Source organism: Rhinichthys klamathensis, unplaced genomic scaffold, assembly GCF_029890125.1.
Source record: "Rhinichthys klamathensis goyatoka isolate OS25496 unplaced genomic scaffold, OSU_Roscu_1.1 h1tg000446l_1, whole genome shotgun sequence".
Taxonomy (NCBI): Eukaryota; Metazoa; Chordata; class Actinopteri; order Cypriniformes; family Leuciscidae; genus Rhinichthys; species Rhinichthys klamathensis.
The window spans coordinates 600,185-624,348 of NW_026606941.1; the positions used below are offsets into that span (position 1 = coordinate 600,185).

At 37.7% G+C, this 24,164-nt stretch overlaps 2 protein-coding genes across 2 annotated transcripts in view; one reads left to right on the forward strand and one right to left on the reverse strand.

Annotated features, from left to right (window-relative positions):
- Nucleotides 1–922: 922 nt before the first annotated feature.
- On the reverse strand, nucleotides 923–15,958 carry nmnat2 (nicotinamide nucleotide adenylyltransferase 2). Its single transcript, XM_056236416.1, has 11 exons — nucleotides 15,731–15,958; nucleotides 13,247–13,335; nucleotides 11,742–11,809; nucleotides 11,498–11,576; nucleotides 11,296–11,413; nucleotides 11,135–11,215; nucleotides 10,478–10,522; nucleotides 9,981–10,057; nucleotides 2,782–2,883; nucleotides 2,555–2,622; nucleotides 923–1,629 (listed from the first exon to the last, which is right to left on the reverse strand). Exons 1-11 carry the CDS (start codon nucleotides 15,813–15,815, stop codon nucleotides 1,527–1,529), a joined length of 915 nt encoding a protein of 304 aa, XP_056092391.1. The 5' UTR covers nucleotides 15,816–15,958; the 3' UTR covers nucleotides 923–1,526.
- Nucleotides 15,959–21,358: 5,400 nt separating this feature from the next.
- smg7 (SMG7 nonsense mediated mRNA decay factor) overlaps nucleotides 21,359–24,164 on the forward strand; it is a 30,819-nt gene continuing 28,013 nt past the window's right edge. Inside the window, 1 exon segment of the mRNA XM_056236409.1 lies at nucleotides 21,359–21,506. Coding sequence (XP_056092384.1) covers nucleotides 21,481–21,506 — 26 coding nt within the window. The 5' untranslated portion in view covers nucleotides 21,359–21,480.

Here is a 24,164-nt window from a genome sequence, read left to right on the forward strand (position 1 = left end):
TTTCCTACAATCTTCTACATTGAGAATACGTCTTCTATTGATTCCTTATACACCAGTTACTATGGTGACTGCTCAGCAAAAAATGGAAATCAAATCATGAAATTATAATGATACAAACAGTGAGGTATCAATGTGTGTTTAACAATTGTTTTTGTATATTAGAGAAGTATAATCCGTTCAAAAAATGAAATGGGGGGGTGTTATATTTGTCCTTCAATGTCTGTGATAGTGAACATATCTAACTGCATATTAGGGACAGTAAACCTAGTTAAATCTGGGTATGAGTTGGTTACACAAGGAATATTTTATAATGTTACAATCTCAGTACTGTAATACGTTTTCATATTTCTGAAGATTAACATTCTGGCTTCCAATTTAATTTATGATAGTCTCTGGTTAAAGTGATCAAAATTAAACATAATATTTCACCTATTTGTTTGTGCTGAAACCATATATCATATAAAAAACAGTAATCACAGTAATACATTGAAGTCTTCATATCATAAAGCCAGAGCCTTGTGTAAACTTGCAAAGCCTATCAAAATGAACTATGCAATATACACATAATTCGCTGAATCTGTCATTCTTCTCATCAAATACACTTTGATTCATTTATAAAGGTGTTAGATGTGCAGTTGATTGACATTTCATGTTAACTCAAATCATTTAAAAGATGTTCCAACAATCAAATAGGAGCTTTTAAAAGCATAGAATTACTTTATGCCTTTGTCTAACATGAACAAAAAGCTCTCAAATGGTGTCAGTGTGGTCTCTTCACAAAACAAGCAAAAAGTGAAAGGAATCTTGACTGAAATGAATGGTTTGATGCAGAGGCTGACTAAAGATCACATCTGTGGCATGTCAGCATGTAAATGTCGAGCATTTAGAGCTGTGTGAGAAGTAAATGTGCACAAAAGCAAAGTAAATGAAATTGCATTCTTTAATGTGCAACCAAATACTCCACGTATACATGAATGCACATTGAAGACAAAACATTGAGGCATAATACAGTATATGAGACAGACGTTTTCTGTACATACAGTTGATTGATGAGTAGAAAATGTATTTAGAGATGACATGAGTCTAAGCACAGTTAACACTGTAACCACAGACTATGGTCTACGTGGTCATTTAAACACTCATGCGCTGAAAGAAAACCCTTAGGCATGCGACTACAAGAACAGAGAGTATCAAATCAACAGCAAAGGCCGACATTATAGCAGGCAATGGTTTATTTCATTAAATCAAACTCTTTTTCTGTCATAGTGGCGGCGAGGCTCTCTCCTCTTCCTCCTATTGGGCACCTAAGCCCACCCAGTCCCTTAAAGCTGATTGGTGGAGCAGATCCCAGGCAGATCCCTCAGGCACAGTGCTGTACATCCCAATGAGACATGAGTAAGAGGGGAGGACAGATTAATGGTCCTCTACATGGAAAAGCAGTGGTAGCACAGGAGGATTATACTCTAGATTACACACAGAGAGACAGACAGGGATGACTGACGGGTTCGGAAGTGGACTTCCCCACACTATCCAGAAGCATTGATGTAGAGCTGACTCTGCAGGATGTAGTCGATGACTGGCTGGCTCAGGTAATCCACCACGTGACCGTCACCGTGCTGAAGAGCCAGTCTGGTAAGGAGAAAAGCAGAGGGTTAAGGCCCGTTCACACTAAGTTTATATGACAACGATGTACAGTACTGCAACGGAAAAGTTTTTCCTTTTTGCATTTTTCGAGTAGCCTACGGACGACAACGTCGTCAAAACGATCCCCATTCACACGGATATGCGAAAACGATAATAAATGCTGTATTATGCATGTCAGGCCAGTAGTTGGCGATGTCACTTTGTAAAGAAACACTATAGGCCTACGCGCCTATCGACTGAACACGTAATACGCATGCGCATGATGTCACTGTTTTCACAAATTACCCAAAAAAGGTAAAGGTATGACAATAAAGGTATGGTTTTCAAAAAGTTTGCGTTTCAGGCCCTCAAAAAGCCGCTGTCGTGTAAATGAACGACCAACGCATAAAAAGTTTTCTTTTTTTTTCAATTAAAAACTGTGAAGTGTAAACAGGCCCGGCCCCTAAGAATAACCATAACAATAACTATGTCACCGTCCAAACCAACAGATGATATCGGTATGTTGTCTGCTGCTTTAAATGTATTATTTTAAATTTAGACCAATTTAAAACTACCGGTATATCTTTATCTTATCATTAAGGCTCATTTTCACCAAAAACGATAACTATAACGCTAAATATTTTAGCGTCCATACCTGCAGACGATAGTATTTCTGTTTATTATGTGCTGCAGTTTTGTCGTCTGCCGCTCTAAATGCTCGAGCTCTTTAAAGCAGGATGGAATTTGATTGGCTGTGATTGGCTGTCAATGTTTTTATCATTCATTAGGTGGAAAAAAAATCGTTCTGAAAGTGATTGCAACGATATTGTTTCTCTGTGCCGTTATCGCTATAGTTGTGGTGAGGACTCTGCTATTCGTTTACGGTACAGAACGGACAGATGAATGACGCGGAGACAGCAAGAACACGCACCTGCTCTTGGTGGAACTGACGACTGACATCGGGTGGTCGACCTCATCCTTTACCACGATTATATTGTCCTGTGAGAGGAAAACCAAAGCAAATATGCTTTTATGTCACAAAACAAATATGCTCTAAATCCCCTGCTTTGACTGTGTAGTAAAACTAGCTGTAAAAAATGTTTTCACTAGTCAATGATGATAACTACCAAAGGAAAGCAAATAGCTTGGTGCTAATACCTTATGCTTTCGGAGCACAGATGAATGGTTCATTATCCTTTCTGTATCGACTCCATCCCGAGGAACCACCACTATCCCAAAATCTCCCACAATCACTTCCATCTAGAAGAATATAATAATCTGATATTTAGTTCAGTTTAACAACACATATCTCGTATTTGTATTAACAATAGTTTGTATGTTAGTGCCTTGAGAATTCAAAACTGATACTAACTTTCTTAATACATGTTCCAGGTCTTATTGTGTAAAATTAATCAATGGATGTTATTCTAAAACAAGTAATGTGAAGTTTTATGATGACTTTAAATTTCTTAATCCATAACTTGCATCAACATTTAATGTTTATCATGTTATACTTATTATTATAAAAACATTCGTATAATTTGTGGGGAATTTTTTAGAGATTCTTTTTGCAAATTATATACGAGGTGTCCAATTTTATTTATATATATATATATATATATATATATATATATATATATATATATATATATATAATTGCTAAGAACATCCAAAAACAACGCTAGCGGTAAGCACAACTGAGAATTTAATAACAAGTTATAAAATCAGGAAAATATCATATAAATGACACAGTGAGACATTTTGTTGTTGTTGTTGTTGAGGGCTTTAGAGTTGCTGGTTATAAGGTGAGTGTTCAGTAGGAATTAAGTTCCTTACCAAAAATGAAAAAGTAGGGCTTATAGGCCGGGAGCCAGGTCCACTCCTCAGGATGTTTTTTGCTACCTTTTTTTCACTATTATTTCCTATTATTTTATACCTTGGGCCATCACAAGTTGATAATGACCACCCCCAACTCGGCCCCGTTTGGTCTCAGGGGCCAAAAAACACCCTTTTTGGGGAAAGATTTTGGCGGAATGATGTAATTGTGAATATTAAGGTACTGCAGCTACATAAATGGTCATATAACCCCCAAATTTTGCATGGTGTATCCTGACACATAGGGTAAACTAGCAGAAAAAGATTCTGGGGATTGCTGCTTTTTTGCTGTCAAATATCACCCTCAACATACCCCAAAAGACAAAAAAATGTCTGTCCGCCTGACAAATTGTCATCACAAGTGACCATTTTCAAGCATTTTATTATACACATCACTGCCCCAAATGTACATGAAAAACTTCCCAAGTTTATAAGCTTCAATTTAAGTCCAAGATGACCTTTCTATCTAGAGGATTGCAGCTGGTATAACCAAAGTTCTCCACTGTACCTCCAATCGGAGAAAATGGAACTTTCAAGCATTACCATTCCATAGGGAATTGAAGGTACAATATGCAGGATTTTTCGCCACCAAGGGTCGCAAACCTCTTACAATAACAAAGGCGTATATTGATGACGTATATTCTGTATTAAGCGAAATTATGGATCTTGTCGTCAAGCTGATGGATCTTTTATGGATGAGTGAATACATTGATGTTTTTAACATGACTGTTGTGTGAAGCAGGGCGCGATTGCTAGACGTATACCAGCGCCACACGCAATGCGAGTCCCGCGGATATAAAGCATAAGGACATTTCATTCTACCGACTACACGCAAGTGCTGCATTACTACTCACACAGGTCAGTTTATTAAACTAATGAAACTTGAGGTAACGCAGCGCTGTTTCACTTGCTCTAACAGTTACACTATCACACTAAACAGCATTTGAGTGTGTTGAATGTTGTTAGTTAGGTTGTTTGTTGGCTGTATGAGACTAAGTAAGCTAGATCAACATTAGAATAACATACAGATCATATTCTAACATTTCATCATGTTGAACTAAATAACATTGATTAGTTTTATGTACATTTGCTCACCTGTCTAATAAAGAACATGCAACACTCGCGTCTCTGTCACGTTGAAGTTAGTCGCGGACATGCAGCTCTCGGCATCTCGAAAGATGTTTGTCTCAAAGTCTGCTTGCCATGGTCCATAATGTTTGAACAAAACAACAGCGTGAGCGTCCTGCTGGGCACCCAGTTGTCAACGTGTGTCGCCATGGTTACTATTGCAGTACGAGGTCAAACCTGGCGGAAACCAGGGCTAACGCGGATATGACGCCATTGACTGGCGACTCCTCACCCCTGCTCAAACACCCCGTTTCCTTGGTTAAAATAGCAATTTTCACACGATTTACCTTTAAGCATATTTTTTGCATATGAACAATATTTCTAAAACGAGTTGAGACTTGACTTATGTACTGCTATACTATACGAAGTGAATTGCATGAAAAGTGAGTAATGCTATGCCCCTAGGTGGACGGGTCAGGGTGCAACATACAAAATTCATACAAAATCAATTAACCAAATGTGAGATTTATTAAAGCATAAAATAGAAAACATTTCTTTGGTTCTTAGATCTTTTTGCTGCTTATCCATGCTGTACTTAGACGACTGGTCATGTTAGTGTATTGTATTAGTGTAGAATATAAACTCTCAATCATCATTTTCCTCCTCTTCACCTATATTCGTATGGATTTCATCAGTCAAGTCCTCTTCATTTGTTTCATTTTCTGCCAAGACATCAACAAGGGCTTGGGGGATGACGTCCCCCTCAAACCATAGTGGTTCTAGCTTGCATGTCTCTGTGTTTATGTGAAATCCATGTCAAATATGATGTTGACAGTTGATGACTTGGCATAATAGAGGAGGATCAAGAGTCTTTTGCTCTCTGCTCTTCCTGGTTTGGATATACTGCATGTAAATGATCACCCTCACATCTGTTTCTTCATGTTTTGAACATATCTCTGGTAGAAGTTCTTTTGACATAACTCATCATTGCATTCTATCTTGAAAGCTTGACCAGCCTCTATGAAAATGACAGGCCTTCGGTAAAAACTGTAAAATTGTAACAGCCTTTAAAACCTCTGAGCCACCTTGGCCTCTGAGGGCTCATGATCTCCATGATGCAATGGAGTTATGTCAAAAGAACTTCTACCAGAGATCTGTTCAAAACATGAAGAAACAGATGTGAGGGTGATCATTTACATGCAGTATATCCAAACCAAAATGCCTCACATCAGAACAGTTAGAGCAAAAGACTCTTGATCCTCCTGTATTATGCCAAGTCATCAACTGTCAACATCATCTTTGACATGGGAGATAGACTAATCAACATCAACCAGCTGGCTGAAGATTATTCACAGGAACACATTCAGCTCTTCTGGCCTTGCATTCGTTCACTGGTGCTTACTGCACTTCAGCATTCAAAGGCAGAGGGAAGGTCCGTCCGATGAAGATTCTTAGTCAGAATTCAAAGTTTATTCAGATCTTTGCTGAAGTGGGGAACTCTTGGGAGCTCGATGAACAGATTCTCAGCGGTGTTCAAGACTTCACGTGTCGCTTCTATGATTTCAATCGTATTTCAATGGATGTCACATAAACACAGACACAGGCAAGCTAGAACCACTATGGTTTGAGGGGGACGTCATCCCCCAAGCCCTTGTTGATGTCTTGGCAGAAAATGAAACAAATGAAGAGGACTTGACTGATGAAATCCATACGAATATAGGTGAAGAGGAGGAAGAGGAGGAAAATGATGATTGAGAGTTTATATTGTACACTAATACAATACACTAACGTGACCATTCGTCTAAGTACAGCATGGATAAGCAGCAAAAAGATCTAAGAACCAAAGAAATGTTTTCTATTTAATAAGTCTCACATTTGGTTAATTGATTTGTATAAAAAGTACCCTATGTTGCACCCTGACCCCAGTCCACCTAGGGGCATAACATTACTCACTTTTCATGCAATTCACTTCATATAGCAGTATATAAGTTAAGTCTCAACTTGTTTCAGAAATATTGTTCATATGCAAAAAATATGCTTAACCCCCTGGGGTCGGCTATCGCGCCGAGCTCGATTTTTTTCACATAGCAGAAAAATTGACTGAAAATACTCCATAATTTCTGGTCATACAGACTTAAGAAATATGAAAAAATAAACTGTTAAATGTCTATTTTTTTATGTGTCTACTTACAAGCGAAATAAAACATTGTGCTTTTGTAAATTAAAGAAAATAAACAGGGTGTGGTTTCTGCCTCTCTGTCTCCGTTAACTCTTTTCTGGAGCACGTCTCTAAATTTAAACAAAACTCAGCGAATACTATTCCCCCAGGCATGAGCAATATATCTTTATAATCATTTAAGTGTGTACTTTTAAATGATCTAATTCCAAACTAAAATAAATATTCTCTGTTTATGTAATCTATATAAAAAGAGAGAGATGTCAGCCGTTCTCATTATCGTTCTCGCAGCTCATTATTCTGCTAATGTGACATGCCCACGGAGAGCGCACACTATTCAAACGCAAATTATTTGAAGCATCACATGGAGACGTGTAAACGCCCACATAAACTCGGTAAAACACATCGAGTATAATCAGATTAATGTACTATGTCGTCTTGCGAGGCTGTGAGGAATAATCCTGGGACATTTACCTCAGAATAAGTGCTGGTTTATCCAAAGCATCCAGCTGAGAATTGTGTAAGTTTTTTATTTTTGTGCTTTGTTCTAATCGCGATATAGATAGTGTCTGTAAACGCAAAAATACTGTTTAAATTTGAATCACGTTTCTGTGTGTGAATGAATTAACGACACAGATGGGCGCTGTTGTTTACTAATATTGTTTAAATATGAATCGGGTGTCTGTGTGTGAGTGAATGAATGCGAGTCATTTCGTTGACTAGTTTTGGATAGATTATAAAGTTTTTACTCTAAAATAGACATCAAATAAGCTTTTGTTAGCAGTTTCTGCTCATATGTTAAATATATAGTATGTTTTGTCAAAAATAATGTTCTAGTGTTTGTTCCAATGCAAGCTATATCAAAATAATGAATTTTAATAATGAATAATGAACTTAACTTTGAAATATGTATAATAATGTATTAGCCTACTTTAAAAAATAATACTTTAAGACATTTTTAATGGAAAAATACCATTTTCTTTTCAAGATGTTTCCAACTCTAACTTTGAAACTGTTCAAATAGGCTATATGGGCCATTCTACAGAATTGTAGAATGGCCCATATAGCCTATTTAAACAGGATTTGTTTTCAGATATGACTAAAAATGTGCTTTTGACTTTCATTTATATTTTGATTTTATATATATATATATATATATATATATATATATATACCCTTGCATTCCTTCTTGTGTGACACACCTGAATGAAAGGCTCATTATTATGCGGGTCTTCTCAGGTGTGAACCATCTAATTATTCATGATAAGTGGTTGGGCTGTCCCATCCGCATATTGCCTTTCCAAACAAAAAAATGTTTTTCACAATTTAAAGCAATCTATTGTGTTATGTGAATGATTAGGCAGAATGATTTTCAGATCATTTTGAAGCAAAAACTCTAGGCGACAACATCCATTAGTCAAAAGTCTTGTGGACAGATATTTTGTATGTGTTTTGTGGCCTTATTTCAGAAACTTTAATTTTTAGTTTTTTCAATAACCATGCATAAACGATATTCTCTCAAAAATACAAACATGTACATACATGTTGCTCACATATTATGGTAGCCCTGTTTGTGCTAAATAGAGTGTAATTACACCTTTGCTGAAAAAAAGCACAACTGAAAAAAGCACAAATGTCAGGGCATGTCCAAACATCTCAAGGACCTCAAAAACACCTTAGACCCCAGAGGGTTAAATGTACAATATCCAGGATTTTTGCAGTAAAATATCCAAAAACCACTAGGCCCATGTTATATATTTTGTTTAGTTGATTAGGCTACTTACAATATCCCAAATGTTCCAACTATTTGTAAATCGTGAGAAAATTGCGATTTTAACCAAGGAAACGGGGTGTGTGAGCAGGGGTGAGGAGTCGCCAGTCAATGGCGTCATATCCGCATTAGCCCTGGTTTCCGCCAGGTTTGAGTTCGTACTGCAATAGTAACCATGGCGACACACGTTATTTAGTTCAACATGATGAAATGTTAGAATATGATCTGTATGTTATTCTAATGTTGATCTAGCTTACTTAGTCTCATACAAACAACCTAACTAACAACATTCAACACACTCAAATGCCGTTTAGTGTGATAGTGTAACTGTTAGAGCAAGTGAAACAGCGCTGCGTTACCTCAAGTTTCATTAGTTTAATAAACTGACCTGTGTGAGTAGTAATGCAGCACTTGCGTGTAGTCGGTAGAATGAAATGTCCTTATGCTTTATATCCGCGGGACTCGCATTGCGTGTGGCGCTGGTATACGTCTAGCAATCGCGCCCTGCTTCACACAACAGTCATGTTAAAAACATCAATGTATTCACTCATCCATAAAAGATCCATCAGCTTGGCGACAAGATCCATAATTTCGCTTAATACAGAATATACGTCATCAATATACGCCTTTGTTATTGTTAGAGGTTTGCGACCCTTGGCGGCGAAAAATCCTGCATATTGTACCTTCAATTCCCTATGGAATGGTAATGCTTGAAAGTTCCATTTTCTCCGATTGGAGGTACAGTGGAGAACTTTGGTTATACCAGCTGCAATCCTCTAGATAGAAAGGTCATCTTGGACTTAAATTGAAGCTTATAAACTTGGGAAGTTTTTCATGTACATTTGGGGCAGTGATGTGTATAATAAAATGCTTGAAAATGGTCACTTGTGATGACAATTTGTCAGGCGGACAGACATTTTTTTGTCTTTTGGGGTATGTTGAGGGTGATATTTGACAGCAAAAAAGCAGCAATCCCCAGAATCTTTTTCTGCTAGTTTACCCTATGTGTCAGGATACACCATGCAAAATTTGGGGGTTATATGACAATTTATGTAGCTGCAGTACCTTAATATTCACAATTACATCATTCCGCCAAAATCTTTCCCCAAAAAGGGTGTTTTTTGGCCCCTGAGACCAAACGGGGCCGAGTTGGGGGTGGTCATTATCAACTTGTGATGGCCCAAGGTATAAAATAATAGGAAATAATAGTGAAAAAAAGGTAGCAAAAAACATCCTGAGGAGTGGACCTGGCTCCCGGCCTATTAGTGGTGGAGCAAAATAAATAACCGGCAATATTGTGTCTACAATGCAAGTACTCCATATTATCTTCTTGCTTATTGAACTATTAAATAATAGCTATATCACAATCGCAACCGCGCCATTGGTCTGAATAAGCTGTGACTATAACCCTATTTTATATATTTGTATACACATGTTTGTGTAAAGAAAGAAAGAATCATATCTTACATCACTTTCGTTCCACAAGCCAGGGATACAGAAAGATTCCAGAAGATCACTGCCACAAAGGAGCAGGATACGCAACTCTGAACAAACCACAATCACAGTTACACATCACACCATAACAAACACAAGACACAGTAATGAGATGTTTTTCCTTCGCTGTAGGGGTAAACACAACAACTTTGATAAGATAAAAAAAAGAAACGAGTCGCATTTTCCCCATGAGGAGGACGAATGAGGCACTACACAGCACACAGATGCCTTCTTCACCCCAGTATAGACAAACTTATATTATTGAAAGATGTCTATTGTTTTGTTTATTTCTCTGACAACTGTTTTTCTGTGTTTGTCTTATTTGATGTTATTTATATTTTCCTGAGGAGAAATACACAGTGATCTTTTCCCCCTCTCCCTGGGCAAACTCTGTATTTTCTGACGATGACTCAAAGTGACAAGCAAGGACTGATTTGAAAACCAAAACCATGGCAAGGACATTGTCTCACCAATTTCCTCGTAGCGCATTGCTGTACCAAGGTTGGCATTTTCATCTGTTCAGAAAAACAGAAAGGCTTGTGAGGTCACAGGATGATTGATTAATTGAAAGTCACCACAGTTATGTCAAATTGTTACACATCTTGTGCGAGGCGTATGAATAATTCAAAATAATTATACGGAATTATGTGATTTCTGCATGAACTTAACCACAAGGCATTTTATATTTTATATTTACACAAATTGGAAGGGGTTGAAAAGGTGACATTAAACTTAAATAAGTAGTTTGGGGCAGATCATTTCATGCATTAAAAAATAATGCAATAAAAAAATGTAAAACACAAAAATGAAATAACTTCTAGACTTTTTGTAATGTCTATTCAGTCTATTCTCTGTCATAATAATGTAATGTTTTAAATCATCTTCATATTTTAGCATTTGTTCAAATATAAATATTAAAATATTAATCTGCATGTCATGTAATAAAATTGATTTCAGCCAGAGTAAAAATTAAACTGTTCAGTGACAGGTACAGGTACATTTAATATATTTAATATTTTTATATTCATATTTGTATAATATATCTTTATTTATATTTGTATTATATTACATTTATATTACGTATATTTGTTATGTATTAAATTCTGTATATGAATAAACCAACTTACCAACAAAGGTAAAACGATCCATGTGTGGGCGAACACAACATATTTTGCCCAGGTTTTCGCTCATCTTTCCCCAAAGCTTAACTGGAGAAAAAGAGGCATCAGTCAATCATGAAATCATGGACCTGTTCTCCAGAACACCAAACAAAGGTCACCTCACTTACTAGCCACAGACTTGTTTGCTGTGTTTTGGTAAATAGGAGATGTCCCATTCTGGGGCTGGCCAATCACCGGGGTTGAGGATGGTGTGTTCACGTTGGACAGAATGCATCCTGTGACTCTCTGCAGAGGAACAGCTCAGTTTATCACTTCAAGATGGAGTACAAGTAAAAATCGTACAGCATTCAGGACAAAATTGAGACTAACCTTCATTAGGTCTCTGTGATGCTCCAAAACACTGCAGGTGGTCTGCCAAGTGTCCTGGTAGCTCTCCCAAGGATCCACTCTGCAAAAGACCATTAATCCATCAAACATTTTATGTCCAATCCATTCTGAAATATATAAGCTATCCATCATCAATATAGCTCAAGGATGCTGAAGTACATGTAAGTGCTGCATAGCATTCTTATGAGGGTGTTGCCAGGCTCCAGTTTAACTGATTGACAGTTACCTGATCCAATCAGACGACTGAACTGCCAGCTGACACATGGTGAGACGATGTCTGCTTGAGACAAGGCCCTAGAAAAGCAGAAAAGAAACCAAAACAAGGAAAAGTGAGTGCTTTAGCCTCCACCTACCAATAAAGAACATTTTTGAACTTGTGAAAAACAAAGAAGGGAAACCTATTTGATCAACACAAAAGCCATTTTTCAAACATTTGCCTTTTTTTAGATCAGGGTTCAAAACACAATGATTCCTAAAATTGTTTCTTTCACACGTTACGCCTCTCCCAACACAACGGATTTAAGCTGGAATGACTGAATCCTGTGCTTTCTAAAGCATTTATTATTCATATTTTGATGCTAAGAGAGAAGAAAACTAGGCCAAAGTTATTTTTAATTCCAGTTGAGTTCTGCTGATTCATATGATTCAGATTAAACCCTTATATGCACAAAAATAAACAGGAATCTACTTAACTAGAGACATGTGGTTTTGTTCACATTCATGAACATAAAATTTGATGTAGCCTTAAGGTGCGATCACATTTACCATTTTCACAGACGAAATGCAGTTCAATAGGAATCTACACAATCTGGAATTTCCCGAAAGATTCCTACACGCATATTTTACAATCGGTTCAAATTTGTCATGTAAATGCGTCCATTTTTACCAAAAGACACCTGCTTGATTTGAAACGGACCTTTCTTCCCTGTGAAATTTCCAGAAATTTCAAAAAGTCGAATCCACTTTTGCTAGTTTAACGACGGGAACATGTGATTGATGAGTGATTGATGTGTTTTGGGAATTGGGTAATGGGAATTTCCCATTCCCTTTAAAAGCCAGTTGCGCTCGCGCCATGGCGGATTCGCTTTTTACATGGCGGAATTTGCAAGCGGAAAGACTGAACGCTTCTCCAGAGCGCAAACGGATCTGCTCGTGTGCGAGGTTAAAGCGCACAAGCAGACCATCTACGGGACAAGCTGGATTCGACCATATCTTTATGTACTCAATATTAATCTTTTACATTGTAATCCTTTTATTTTTAATATTTGGCTAGTTTGTGTGCTGCTGCGCGTCCCTGTGTGTGTAATAAGCAGAGTGTACGCGCGTTGTGCACCCGCCTATAGGTACACATTACTAATGCGCCCTTTAAATAACAAACAAATATTGCGCCATTGACTTTAGACCAGGTTTTTGTTGGTCAATGGAGAAGTCTATTTCAGTTGCCTCAAAATTGCAACGCGCAAACAATGCGCCCGAACACACCTCATTTTCAGACCAGCAGCCCATGGGCCTACAAATGGGCACAAATGCATACTACTTAAACAACGTGGCGCAGGACGTGAAAATGATGACTGCGTCAGGCTGAAACTAGCAAAAAACACTTGAGTCGCGCCTGGCGATGCATCGGATGTGATTATCTGCAATAAAAGAAGTAATAGCACTCTACTCCTGTGATATTGTGTAAATATCAAATACTAAACTGACTTAAGACTTTAAATTGTATTCTCTTACCGGTTTGCCATAGGAATCGTGTACAGGTGAGATGATACCCCCAATCACAATGAATCGTCCAGTCTTGTGTAGGTACTCTCTGGCTTTTTCTGCAAACCAAAAAAGGTTACCTTATTATCTCATGGCCACCATTTGACTTCTGTAACACACCATGCCATGTTATAAAGGTATACTCTTAAAAATAAAGGTTCTTTATGGCATCGATAGTTGCAAAAAAAAAAAAAAAACTCTTTTGGAAATTTTATTTTTAAGAGTGTAGCTTGGATGAAAGGAATTCTTTTCGGGATTTTATGTGAGCACAGCCCATGTGTTTTAACACTAATGACTGATATCTGATTTCTCTCACGATGTAAGCACAATGCTTCATCTGTCTAATATGTCCGCACACCCTCAAGCCCCATCAAAATATTGACAGAATTGAGGGTCAGAAACAAGATCTCCTGCTGGGGAATATAAGGCAGACATAGAAAATATGAAATAATCTGAGCAAACATCCTAAGCAAATACCTCTAGTGTGCAAAAGAGACTACAAAGAAAGGAAAAATGAGGAAACCAACATATTCAACTTAAATGAAATGCTAGGATTTAAATGTATTTGATTCAATCTTAAGTTTCTTTATTGGTTTCAGATATGTAAGCGATTCAGCATAGCCTGCACGATACAACTGATCTCCGTCAGAAGCACTGTTCAGAATGAGCTATGAACCCATTCTTATTTTTGTACCTCAATATATGCAAAGGCATGCAGCAGGGGAAGAAGGCTTCAAAATTAGGTCACGGACACACAGAAGCTTTTTTGCTTCAGGGGAAAACATCAGAACTGTATTGATCAAACTGTGGTGGTGGAACTCCTCATGTTGCTCATGCACTGAGAAACTCAGCTGCAGTAAATGAATTAAGGAAAGTACAAAGCTCCCAAGGGTTGTTTCCCTGCCTAGTATGTTTATTGGCACACTAAAATGTGGAGTTGGACAAGCCAATGGTAGAAATCTCTCTCTCGCTCTCTGGGTCTCTTCCTTTCCCAATTGCACTCTTAGTCAAGTTCATGTCACATACAGTATGATGGTATAATTGCAACAAAGCTAATCTTTAACCCTCATGCTCTTTTGAGATTGACAAAACTTACAAATGCAGATATGTTTAAGATGTTAGTCAAGATGTAAGACCTAATCAAACCTGTAGGCAAATATTATTGACATTTTATAATGAAATAGGCATGCAAATTCTTCTACAATACAATAAAACAAATCAAACTAAACAACTGTAAGGAGTGAGAACACAGAAAGTCTTGCATTTATTCTGGGGTCCCAAAACATTGGTCATGTATAATTGTTTATGGAGGATATCTAAATCAAGCTGAAATTTTGTTTATAAATCTTGAAGTCATGAAGTATAAAACCAATGCTTTCTAAGCGTTTAAGGCTCAAGGGTCCCCCAAACAAAACACGAATTAATTAATTAACTTGATTGTTCATTTTGATGATCTTTTCTTTCTTCTTTTAACTATGCGAGCTCATTGAAACAGTTGTCTGTCTTTTGGTTTTAATTGATTTTGGTCATGAATGTTTATAGAGCAGTGACCTTTCCTTCATGCTTGCCTTGTTTTCATGCTGTGAATCTGTTCAACTTTCAAACACATTTCTTTGTAATATAAGAAAGCTAAAGTGTAAAACAATCATCCCAATATTTATTTGAAAACGTATGTCAATTACCTGTCTTTTAACATAAAATGTAATGACATTATGCAGTAATTCACTACACTTTCAACCAATTTGGACTTTGAACTTACTAGAAAGTCAATTTGAAACTTAAAACAAGACTAAAAACTAAACAAAAATCAAGTAGACTTAAAAAAACTGTGAAAGTTAAATGGATGCTAACATAAAAAACAAACATTTAAATACATAAATCAAAATTATCTTAAATCAACTCTATAATTTATTTCAATGTATATCAAAATCTATTTCCTTATTCATTTCCTTAAGGTTCTATTTGACGCATGAAGGTATATGTCTATAAAGTCTCTTAACAGGACAACATGCGAGTTTTAATGTATCCTACATATTCATTTCACTTGATGTTACATTTACAGTAGATTGTTATTTATCTTCCTATATAGGCGCTCTAGCATGTCAAGTATCCTGCGCAGGATAAATGATTAATTACACTTGTTGAAATATCATAAATCATAGATTTGTTTGCTAAACCTGCGGCTGCGCAGCCCCATCATCTGCGCCTCTGAGAGATGATTTGATCATTCTGGGTTCTGAGGCCATCGCCCATTTCAGCACCTTCGCTTTGGACAGCGATCGACAATACGAGTTCATTACAGAAACATCTAATGATTATCGATCATCAAGCGTGACATCACAATGTATGAAATCATCACGGTCACCATAAACACCTTTACATACTCATACAACATACGCTGAATTAAAAATCAGCTCGCGCATCCACTCCCTCTTGAATAGGCGAAATACTTACCGAACATATGAATGTGTCCCTTCGTGATGGGGTTGAAACTTCCACATGACAGCAAAATGACATGCGTTTTAGTGTTCTCCGTCATTGTGTTTGTGGCGATCTATCGTTTTTAAACATATGTCGCGGATTTCAAGGCCTTTTGTTTTGTTGTAAGACCGCAGCAAGAGGCGAGGTTCATTAGGCTGCGGCAGGCGCGAGAGGCAGAGCGTCACTGCGATCTGTTCCTGCGCACTTAAAGGAACATGCGCGTAGTGATGCGATTCAAGGGCTCTTGGTTCCGAGTCATCTCTAAAACGCAATATGTTACCTTAACGGTTCCGTTTCTTTTAGTACGCGGTGGAAAAAAATTAATTAAATTAAATTAAAGAGAGAAAGAAAGAAAGAAAGAAAGAAAGAAAGAAAGAAAGAAAGAAAGAAAGAAAGAAAGAAAGAAAGAAAGAAAGAAAGAAAGAAAGAAATGCATTTCTTATTGAATATACTTCGTATTACTTTCATAAAAATAAAAAAAACCTGAAAATAAACAGAAAATAAATATATATAATTTCTTGAAAAAATTGTTTACACAGTGTGTTTTTTTTCAAAGACGATTGGAGCCGTTTGGACTTGCAACCCTGTTACAACATATCATTTCTAGAATTGTTTATTTCTTGAAAATTACAAAATCACACAAATCAGGGTTTTGATTTGTTATTGCAGTAAAAAGTAGATTATATATATATATATATATATATATATATATATATATATACACTCACCGGCCACTTTATTAGGTACCCCATGCTAGTAACGGGTTGGACCCCCTTTTGCCTTCAGAACTGCCTCAATTCTTCGTGGCATAGATTCAACAAGGTGCTGGAAGCATTCCTCAGGGAGTTTGGTCCATATTGACATGATGGCATCACACAGTTGCCGCAGATTTGTCGGCTGCACATCCATGATGCGAATCTCCCGTTCCACCACATCCCAAAGATGCTCTATTGGGTTGAGATCTGGTGACTGTGGAGGCCATTTTAGTACAGTGAACTCATTGTCATGTTCAAGAAACCAATTTGAAATGATTAGAGCTTTGTGACATGGTGGAAGTAGCCATCAGAGGATGGGTACATGGTGGCCATAAAGGGATGGACATGGTCAGAAATAATGCTCAGGTAGGCCGTGGCATTTAAACGATGCCCAATTGGCACTAAGGGGCCTAAAGTGTGCCAGGAAAACATCCCCCACACCATTACACCACCACCACCAGCCTGCACAGTGGTAACAAGGCATGATGGTTCCATGTTCTCATTCTGTTTACGCCAAATTCTGACTCTAACATCTGAATGTCTCAACAGAAATCGAGACTCATCAGACCAGGCAACATTTTTCCAGTCTTCAACTGTTCAATTTTGGTGAGCTCTTGCAAATTGTAGCCTCTTTTTCCTATTTGTAGTGGAGATGAGTGGTACCCGGTGGAGTCTTCTGCTGTTGTAGCCCATCCGCCTCAAGGTTGTGCGTGTTGTGGCTTCACAAATGCTTTGCTGCATACCTCGGTTGTAACGAGTGGTTATTTCAGTCACTGTTGCCCTTCTATCAGCTCGAACCAGTCTGGCCATTCTCCTCTGACCTCTGGCATCAACAAGGCATTTCCGCCCACAGAACTGCCGCTCACTGGATGTTTTTTCTTTTTCGGACCATTCTCTGTAAACCCTAGAGATGGTTGTGCGTGAAAATCCCAGTAGATTAGCAGTTTCTGAAATACTCAGACCAGCCCTTCTGGCACCAACAATCATGCCACGTTCAAAGACACTCAAATCAACTTTCTTCCCCATACTGATGCTCGGTTTGAACTGCAGGAGATTGTCTTGACCATGTCTACATGCCTAAATGCACTGAGTTGCCGCCATGTGATTGGCTGCTTAGAAATTAAGTGTTAACGAGCAGTTGGACAGGTGTACCTAATAAAGTGGCCGGTGAGTGTATATTGTATATAATATACCTTTATGATGAAAATACACTGAAAATTAAAGTAGTTACTCTGAGAGTGCAACCTATAGGCCTATGCCCATAAAATAAAGCTTTTGAAAAATATATTTTTTGTTGTTGCAGAGGCACATAACTAGGTCAGACTCGGGCCTATTCAGAAATGGACACAACTGGGTGTTTCTGAACAGCCGCACTTTCCTTTTATAATATTACAATCAATGATCCTTCCTAAATAATAATAGCAATAACGATAATTTATCAATGTCAGTGGAGAAGATTGGTATCCCCTGTGGGTAAATTGCATGTTTATCAACACTAAAAATACATTCGAAACACATGTGCAGACAAGCAGTCAACAGAGGCAAGCCAGTGTCCCTCATTAACACTGCTTGCCTCTGTCTCAGACAAAAGCTTCTACAGCTATAAGGTGTGTAAGTCAGATCAGTTTGAAGTGAACAGAGCCCCACTGGATTTATCTCTCGACTCTCATGGCTTTTCGAACTAATCATAACTGGTCATCAGCAAATATTGTCCAAGATATTTGAAACTCCAGAATAATTAAAAGTCCAGTTACTGAACCAAGCTGCTTGGATTAATCGCTTCTGCTCTCAGATCATTAGTTTCTGCTTGTATTATTCTCATCTGTAAATCGCTTTGGATAATAATGTCTGCTTCATTCAATGAACAATTGTAATGAACCCTATAGTTGACTGCATGCAAATAGAAACTTACTCCTGTGTGCAGCACTGAATCAAAGCCTTTGCTCTTAGTTCAGCTTTAGATGTATTATGTCTTATGTAGGAATAGATTCAAAAATGTTCCTCACATATTTAGCATTGCATCAGTGATGTGTTTATCAGCACAACGAAAACGTCCTTGATAGCAGGCGTTTGAATTCGAAGCACTACAGTCACAGTGTGACTCATCAAGAGCACAACCAGCTCTCTAATGCTCTCAAACATGTTTCAAATGGGGAAAACGAAAACAGCTCAGTTTAACAAATCATTATATTTGAGAGGTTATGCAGGATTTTTGTTTGTTTCCCACCACAAGGAAATATGGGGGAGTCCTCCTTAACACAAAACTCTCAGAATTAATCAAGTCAACATAAAATAAAAACTGATCAACACATTTTTGTGGAATATTGCAGTGTTTATCATAAATGATTTGAGAATCTGTGCACATTATTCTATTTTAAAAATTCATGTGCCCTGCCCTCATAAACTTTAACAATCAAAATAACTTACCCTCCCACAGCGACACCTCTCCTCTGCAGACAATAATTGGACAACCTACTCACAGGAGATTGCAGCAATAGCAAACCACAATGATCCAACGATCCAATCAGTTCTCAATGGACAAAATCAAGTCCCTCCCAACATTTTGTCTTGTTCGAGAAGCTGTTTCACTCTCATATCACAAAAAGGAAGAAAATACTATTGCAACTTCTGTTTCATTTAGAAAAAAATTCCCACTTCCTATGTTTACTGTATCTACATATTCAACACACTAAGAGGCTGATGAGTTGAATCAGTTCAGTAAATGAGACATCTAAAACATGTTGGTCCCCATGCAGGCCTGGAATTGAGAAACACTGCTTTAACACATTACACAACATAAATATTACCAGGGCTTGTGCAAATAATTTGACACAATATTTGGATGTTTTCTTTTTACAAGTTTTACAAGAACAAGTTACAGTCGTCTTAAGAGGAATCGTACCCACTGTTACAGTACAGAGCAAAATAATTGCCTGGAAAAGATAATAATGATAATACTAGTATAGGCTAAATAACAATCCACAAATACTAAATAAATCAACATAATTAATACAGCCTATAAGTAAATTAAAAAAGTAGCCTACAAAGCACCTAATTATTGAATGTTTGTTTAAACTCAGCACGAATGTGTAGTTAGATGTATTGCTTTCAGTGTAGCACTGCATGTCTGAAAAAATGTGTAAAGTCAAACTGTAGGCTATGTAAACCTTCAGCTCAGTCTTGCAGCATTTGGCCTTGCTATGCTGCAGTCTGTAAAGACAAACTATAGCCTACTTTTTTTGTTTTGTTCTCTTCTATTAGCTAATATTTTCATGTTTATCTAAGTATTTGATTTGCTATGATTGATGGTTCATTGTTCAAACTATAGGGCTATAGAGTGTAATTACTGTAATGCCTCGTTTCCACTGAGTGGTACGGTACGGTTCAGTACGGTACGGTTCGGGTCGGGTCGCTAAACCATGATCGGGGATCGCGTTTCCACTGCCAACAGTACCCTACTTGATAGGCGTGGTGTTTGCCGGAGAGAAGCGATCGACGTCATTTTCGCGCGAACAAAAACGACATAGTAAACAACAATGGATGACAGACAGCAGATCTTGTTCTTGCTTCTCGGGATGTTTGTCACAAGAAAAAAGCGCTGGCATTAGGCGTTTCTCAATACCAAGTAGCCACGCAAAGTCCGACTCAGGAGAATGATCCCGAGGACGCGAGTCCAGTAATTCTGCTGATGGAACAGCGCGTTCTTGAAAGCGCCACTCAGCTCGCTCTGCTACTCCGGTTATGTACATTTTAGGCAACAATAAAACGAAATATGTTATAAAACACCACTCTGCTTCTTTTCGATTTTATTTAAATACATTTTAAACATTATAAGCACACAAATGTGGTTCAGGCAACGCATAGCCTATATTGATTATATTCACTGCATGTAACGTTATATTTATAACAAAACTAAATATAAAACACAATCCTGCCTCTTTTCGTTTAAATTTAAAAATATTAAACATATTCCAGGCAATGTATTGCATATTGCATTGGTACAAATGTTGCAATAAACAACATTACAGATGATCTTGTAATAAAATAAAATAAATGACAAAACTATCTATTTTTGTTGAATTTCAGTTTTATCAATAATAGCCATTATAAAAGTATAAGTAAAAGGTACAAAAATATATACAGTAAAGCTTTAATAACAAAGCAAACAATTCAGTCAAATATACAAATTCAGCGCTCAATTATATATGAAACTTCACTTAGCCTTCAGCCAAAACTATTGGCCAGGGAACGAATTATAGATTCACGAGACCAAAGATTGCCTGTTAGGTCTGTACAAGGCGAATTATATCTCATGTTTAACCACTACAGAGACGTCAGAGTCAGCGGCAAACATCAGAATGACTAGCCGGGGAAAGGCTGCTCCAGGCGGGGTGCACGAGCGCCGAGCGTCCGGTGATTGCTTGGAATGGATCTTCAAATTATCATAAATCTATAAATAAACCACAGATTTGAGCTTTAAAAAACTACTATCTCGCCTGAAAAACTCTTAAAACTACATTTCGTGACACAATAACAGTAGTATTATATTTTAACTGTATGCTTCTAATGCCCCTGTAGCGCGCGCAAGTGACGATACTCTGACAACCAATCACCGTTCTGCAGTGAGTCTAGCTCCACCTTTTAGTACCGTACCACTGTGCTAGGTACCACAACGGAAGGGTACCCAAAAAGTGGTACGGTACGGTTCGGCTTTTTGGTACCATTCACAACTTTTGACAGTGGAAACGCAAATAATTGCGTACCGAACCGAACTGTACCGTACCGTACCGCTCAGTGGAAACGAGGCATAAGTGAGCAAGGGGGCGGGGCCTGTGACGTAGTTCAGCGCGCTCTTCTGTGTACGTCTGGACCGTTTTCTACCAATGACGATGTGATGGACAATATGGCGACGGGAGTAGACTTAGCTTGTGAACCTGTCGTTGTCTAAAAGACTGGCGATCCGACAGGATGAACCTCTGCGCCCAATACTTACGGTGAGTAAAATCCGGAGATCCTCGGACTCGAATTGGTGACCGAGACCGTGTTTCTATCATTGAGGCCGAATGTGGTTTATCGGAATGTTGTTCTGCTAGCATTGGCTGTCAGTGCTAGACGCTAGGCTAGTTAGCATGCTAGCCTGTAAACGAGACACGAAACTTAATACAAGCAGAAGTGGATGACGTATTGTCCTGACTATTACCAAAAACATTGATTGATAGATAGATGGGTGGTTAGGCAAATCGCGACATTTACTTGATCTAACGAGAATTCGTGTGTACATAGCACCTAGCATGCCCTCCTACAACAGTTGCTATGTTAGCCCGCGTTAGCCACAAACATACCACTGGATGAAGTCAGAAAACAATCCGGTTACACATGCTCGCTACATTAGTCACGCAAGGCTTCGGGTCAATGATTATCTTTAAAAATGAGCCCGAAAAAACAAACCAAAACAAGGTTTCATAGGTTGCGTATCTGCTGTAACGTTATAGAGGTTTCCATTTTCCTTTCATTTCAGCATGAATAACGAATTACAGTGATGAACCATTGGTGACAGTGAACTGATATGATCAGTACGCTTTTATAAAGCTGTTATGTTGTTTTATGTAAGGTATGTAGATGACAAGTGTGTTTTGACCTTGTTTTATTCGTGTCACTCGATAGTTTTACCTAACGTGCATTGATTTGTACAGATAACAGGCATTCAGATAAAAAAAAAAACCCACGTAATTCTTAAGAGATGATTTTAAACTTTATCTGTGAGAATGTCTGGTTTGCAAGGCAGTGTTTTTTTTTAGTATCCGACGTGCTTCAGTAACCTTGAGTTGGTTCAAAACAGTGTGACACGAATCGACCGAGGGAGTATGTAAATAAATGTGGCGGCTGATAATGACAAATCCAGGCCGTTTGATCGTGAAAGCTTGTAAGCTGTGTGGACTGCGGAGTAGATGCGTTTGTTTTTAAGGAGTTTTGTAAAGAAATGTTGGTGATGTGATGACAGTTGGACGGCACATTTCTGCTCTAAAGTGACTGAGCACAGTAGATGACTTCAGTATTCTGGTTTTGTACTTTCTGACAAGAAGAGAAAGCAGAAAAGCTTTGTTGTTGTGCTTTAATGTCATCTAGGGTTTGCATAACAACATTTAACCTGATCTAGGTGTGTGGTTTCATTCTGCCTGTTTTAACGGGAAGTTCATTTAGTGTGTGCAATCCCACATGTTTGGAAGGGACTTTTTGACAACATTAGGCAGGTACTTTTTTATTATTTGAAGTTGTGCTAAAATTATGGGGTTCGAATTGGTCCTTTATTCCTAATAAATTTGAAATTAATGTAAAGGGATTCACATAAATAAAACTTATTCACAAATAAGTAGAATGAGATGCACAAATAAAATTGCAGACGTACTAATATTAGGAAAAACGGCACTCTTGGTTGTGTGATATTGCTATCATAAATATAAAAAACAAGAACTCAAAGGCCTACAGGAGCATTTTTGCCCCCATATATTCAAATTACCACCTCTGACTGGAGGGCAGTATGTATATTATGACACATAATTCATTTACAAATGTTAAAATCACATTATAAGGATTGATAAGAACGAAGATGCAAATGTTGCTATGTTGATGAATTAAATAGAATTTATCGCAAAGATGGTTCTAGAAACGAACCATTACACCTCTTCCAGAAGTGGTCAAGTGAGCAAGGGACGAGCTGCGAGAATACATTTCTTATATAAATCTATTATGATGTTGAAAAGTGACGTTTTAGCAGCTTATTTTTAAAATCCTTTCAGACCCTGCCTCCTAATAAACTGCAGCGTGAACAACGATGTGCAACGTCTCATTACAAAATGAACTGAAGCGTCGGGAAACACTCAATACTATATAAGATGAGAATTATTCTACACAGGGCACAGCAAGGCAACAGCACTCAAAGACTCTTGTGATGTTTTTGCAGACATGCGTGTTCAGAATAAAGTTTTAAATAGTGTACCTGCCCGCACATACAACATTACTCACGGTGTACTACTGTATTGAGTTATTGACTGTATTGACAATACTACCATTTAAAAAATACAGTAGCATACAGCACCCTACTGTGTTCATGAGAATACTCACCAACACGGGCATTTTGACATAATTTTGTGTGTATTTGTGTATTGTGTGTTTAAGCGCAGCAGTAAGCCTTGAAAAAGAACTCGATTTGGTAATTGTGAGCTGTTTGAGATGCAGCTTCATGGATTTATATTCTTGCCCTGTAAAAGCAACACTATTTTTGACAACATTAGAAGTCGTCTTTGTATTTTTTTTTTTAGATGATTCAGAGATTAGAGGTATGATCATTGTGTGAGGAAGGAACCTTGATGGTGGGATCTTTATGTGAGGAAGGAATCAAAGATTTCATTAACAATTTTATTAAGTGCTGAAAGAAAAGTTTAAAGGGGTCATAAAATGCCATTTTTGTACAAGCTAATATGATTCTTTAGGGTCTAAATTAAAAGTTTGTAATATACTTTAATTAAAAATTCTCATTAGTATTGTAAGAAAACACTTATTTTACCTGGTCAAAAACAGCTCTGTTTTCAGCACGCCGTTTCAGTGCATATGCCTTTAAATCAGGGGTCTCAAACTCAACTTAACTGGGGGCC

Bases quoted from the DNA above. Each gene is read 5' to 3' on its own strand.
- nmnat2 (XM_056236416.1), bottom strand. From the start codon at position 15,815: ATGACGGAGAACACTAAAACGCATGTCATTTTGCTGTCATGTGGAAGT. The intron at 11,577-11,741 runs GTAACTGTCAAT...GGTCTTTTGCAG, and splicing joins CAGTCGTCTGATTGGATCAG to AGTGGATCCTTGGGAGAGCT. The intron at 2,884-9,980 runs GTAAGATATGAT...ATATTCTTCTAG, and splicing joins GCTTGTGGAACGAAAGTGAT to ATGGAAGTGATTGTGGGAGA.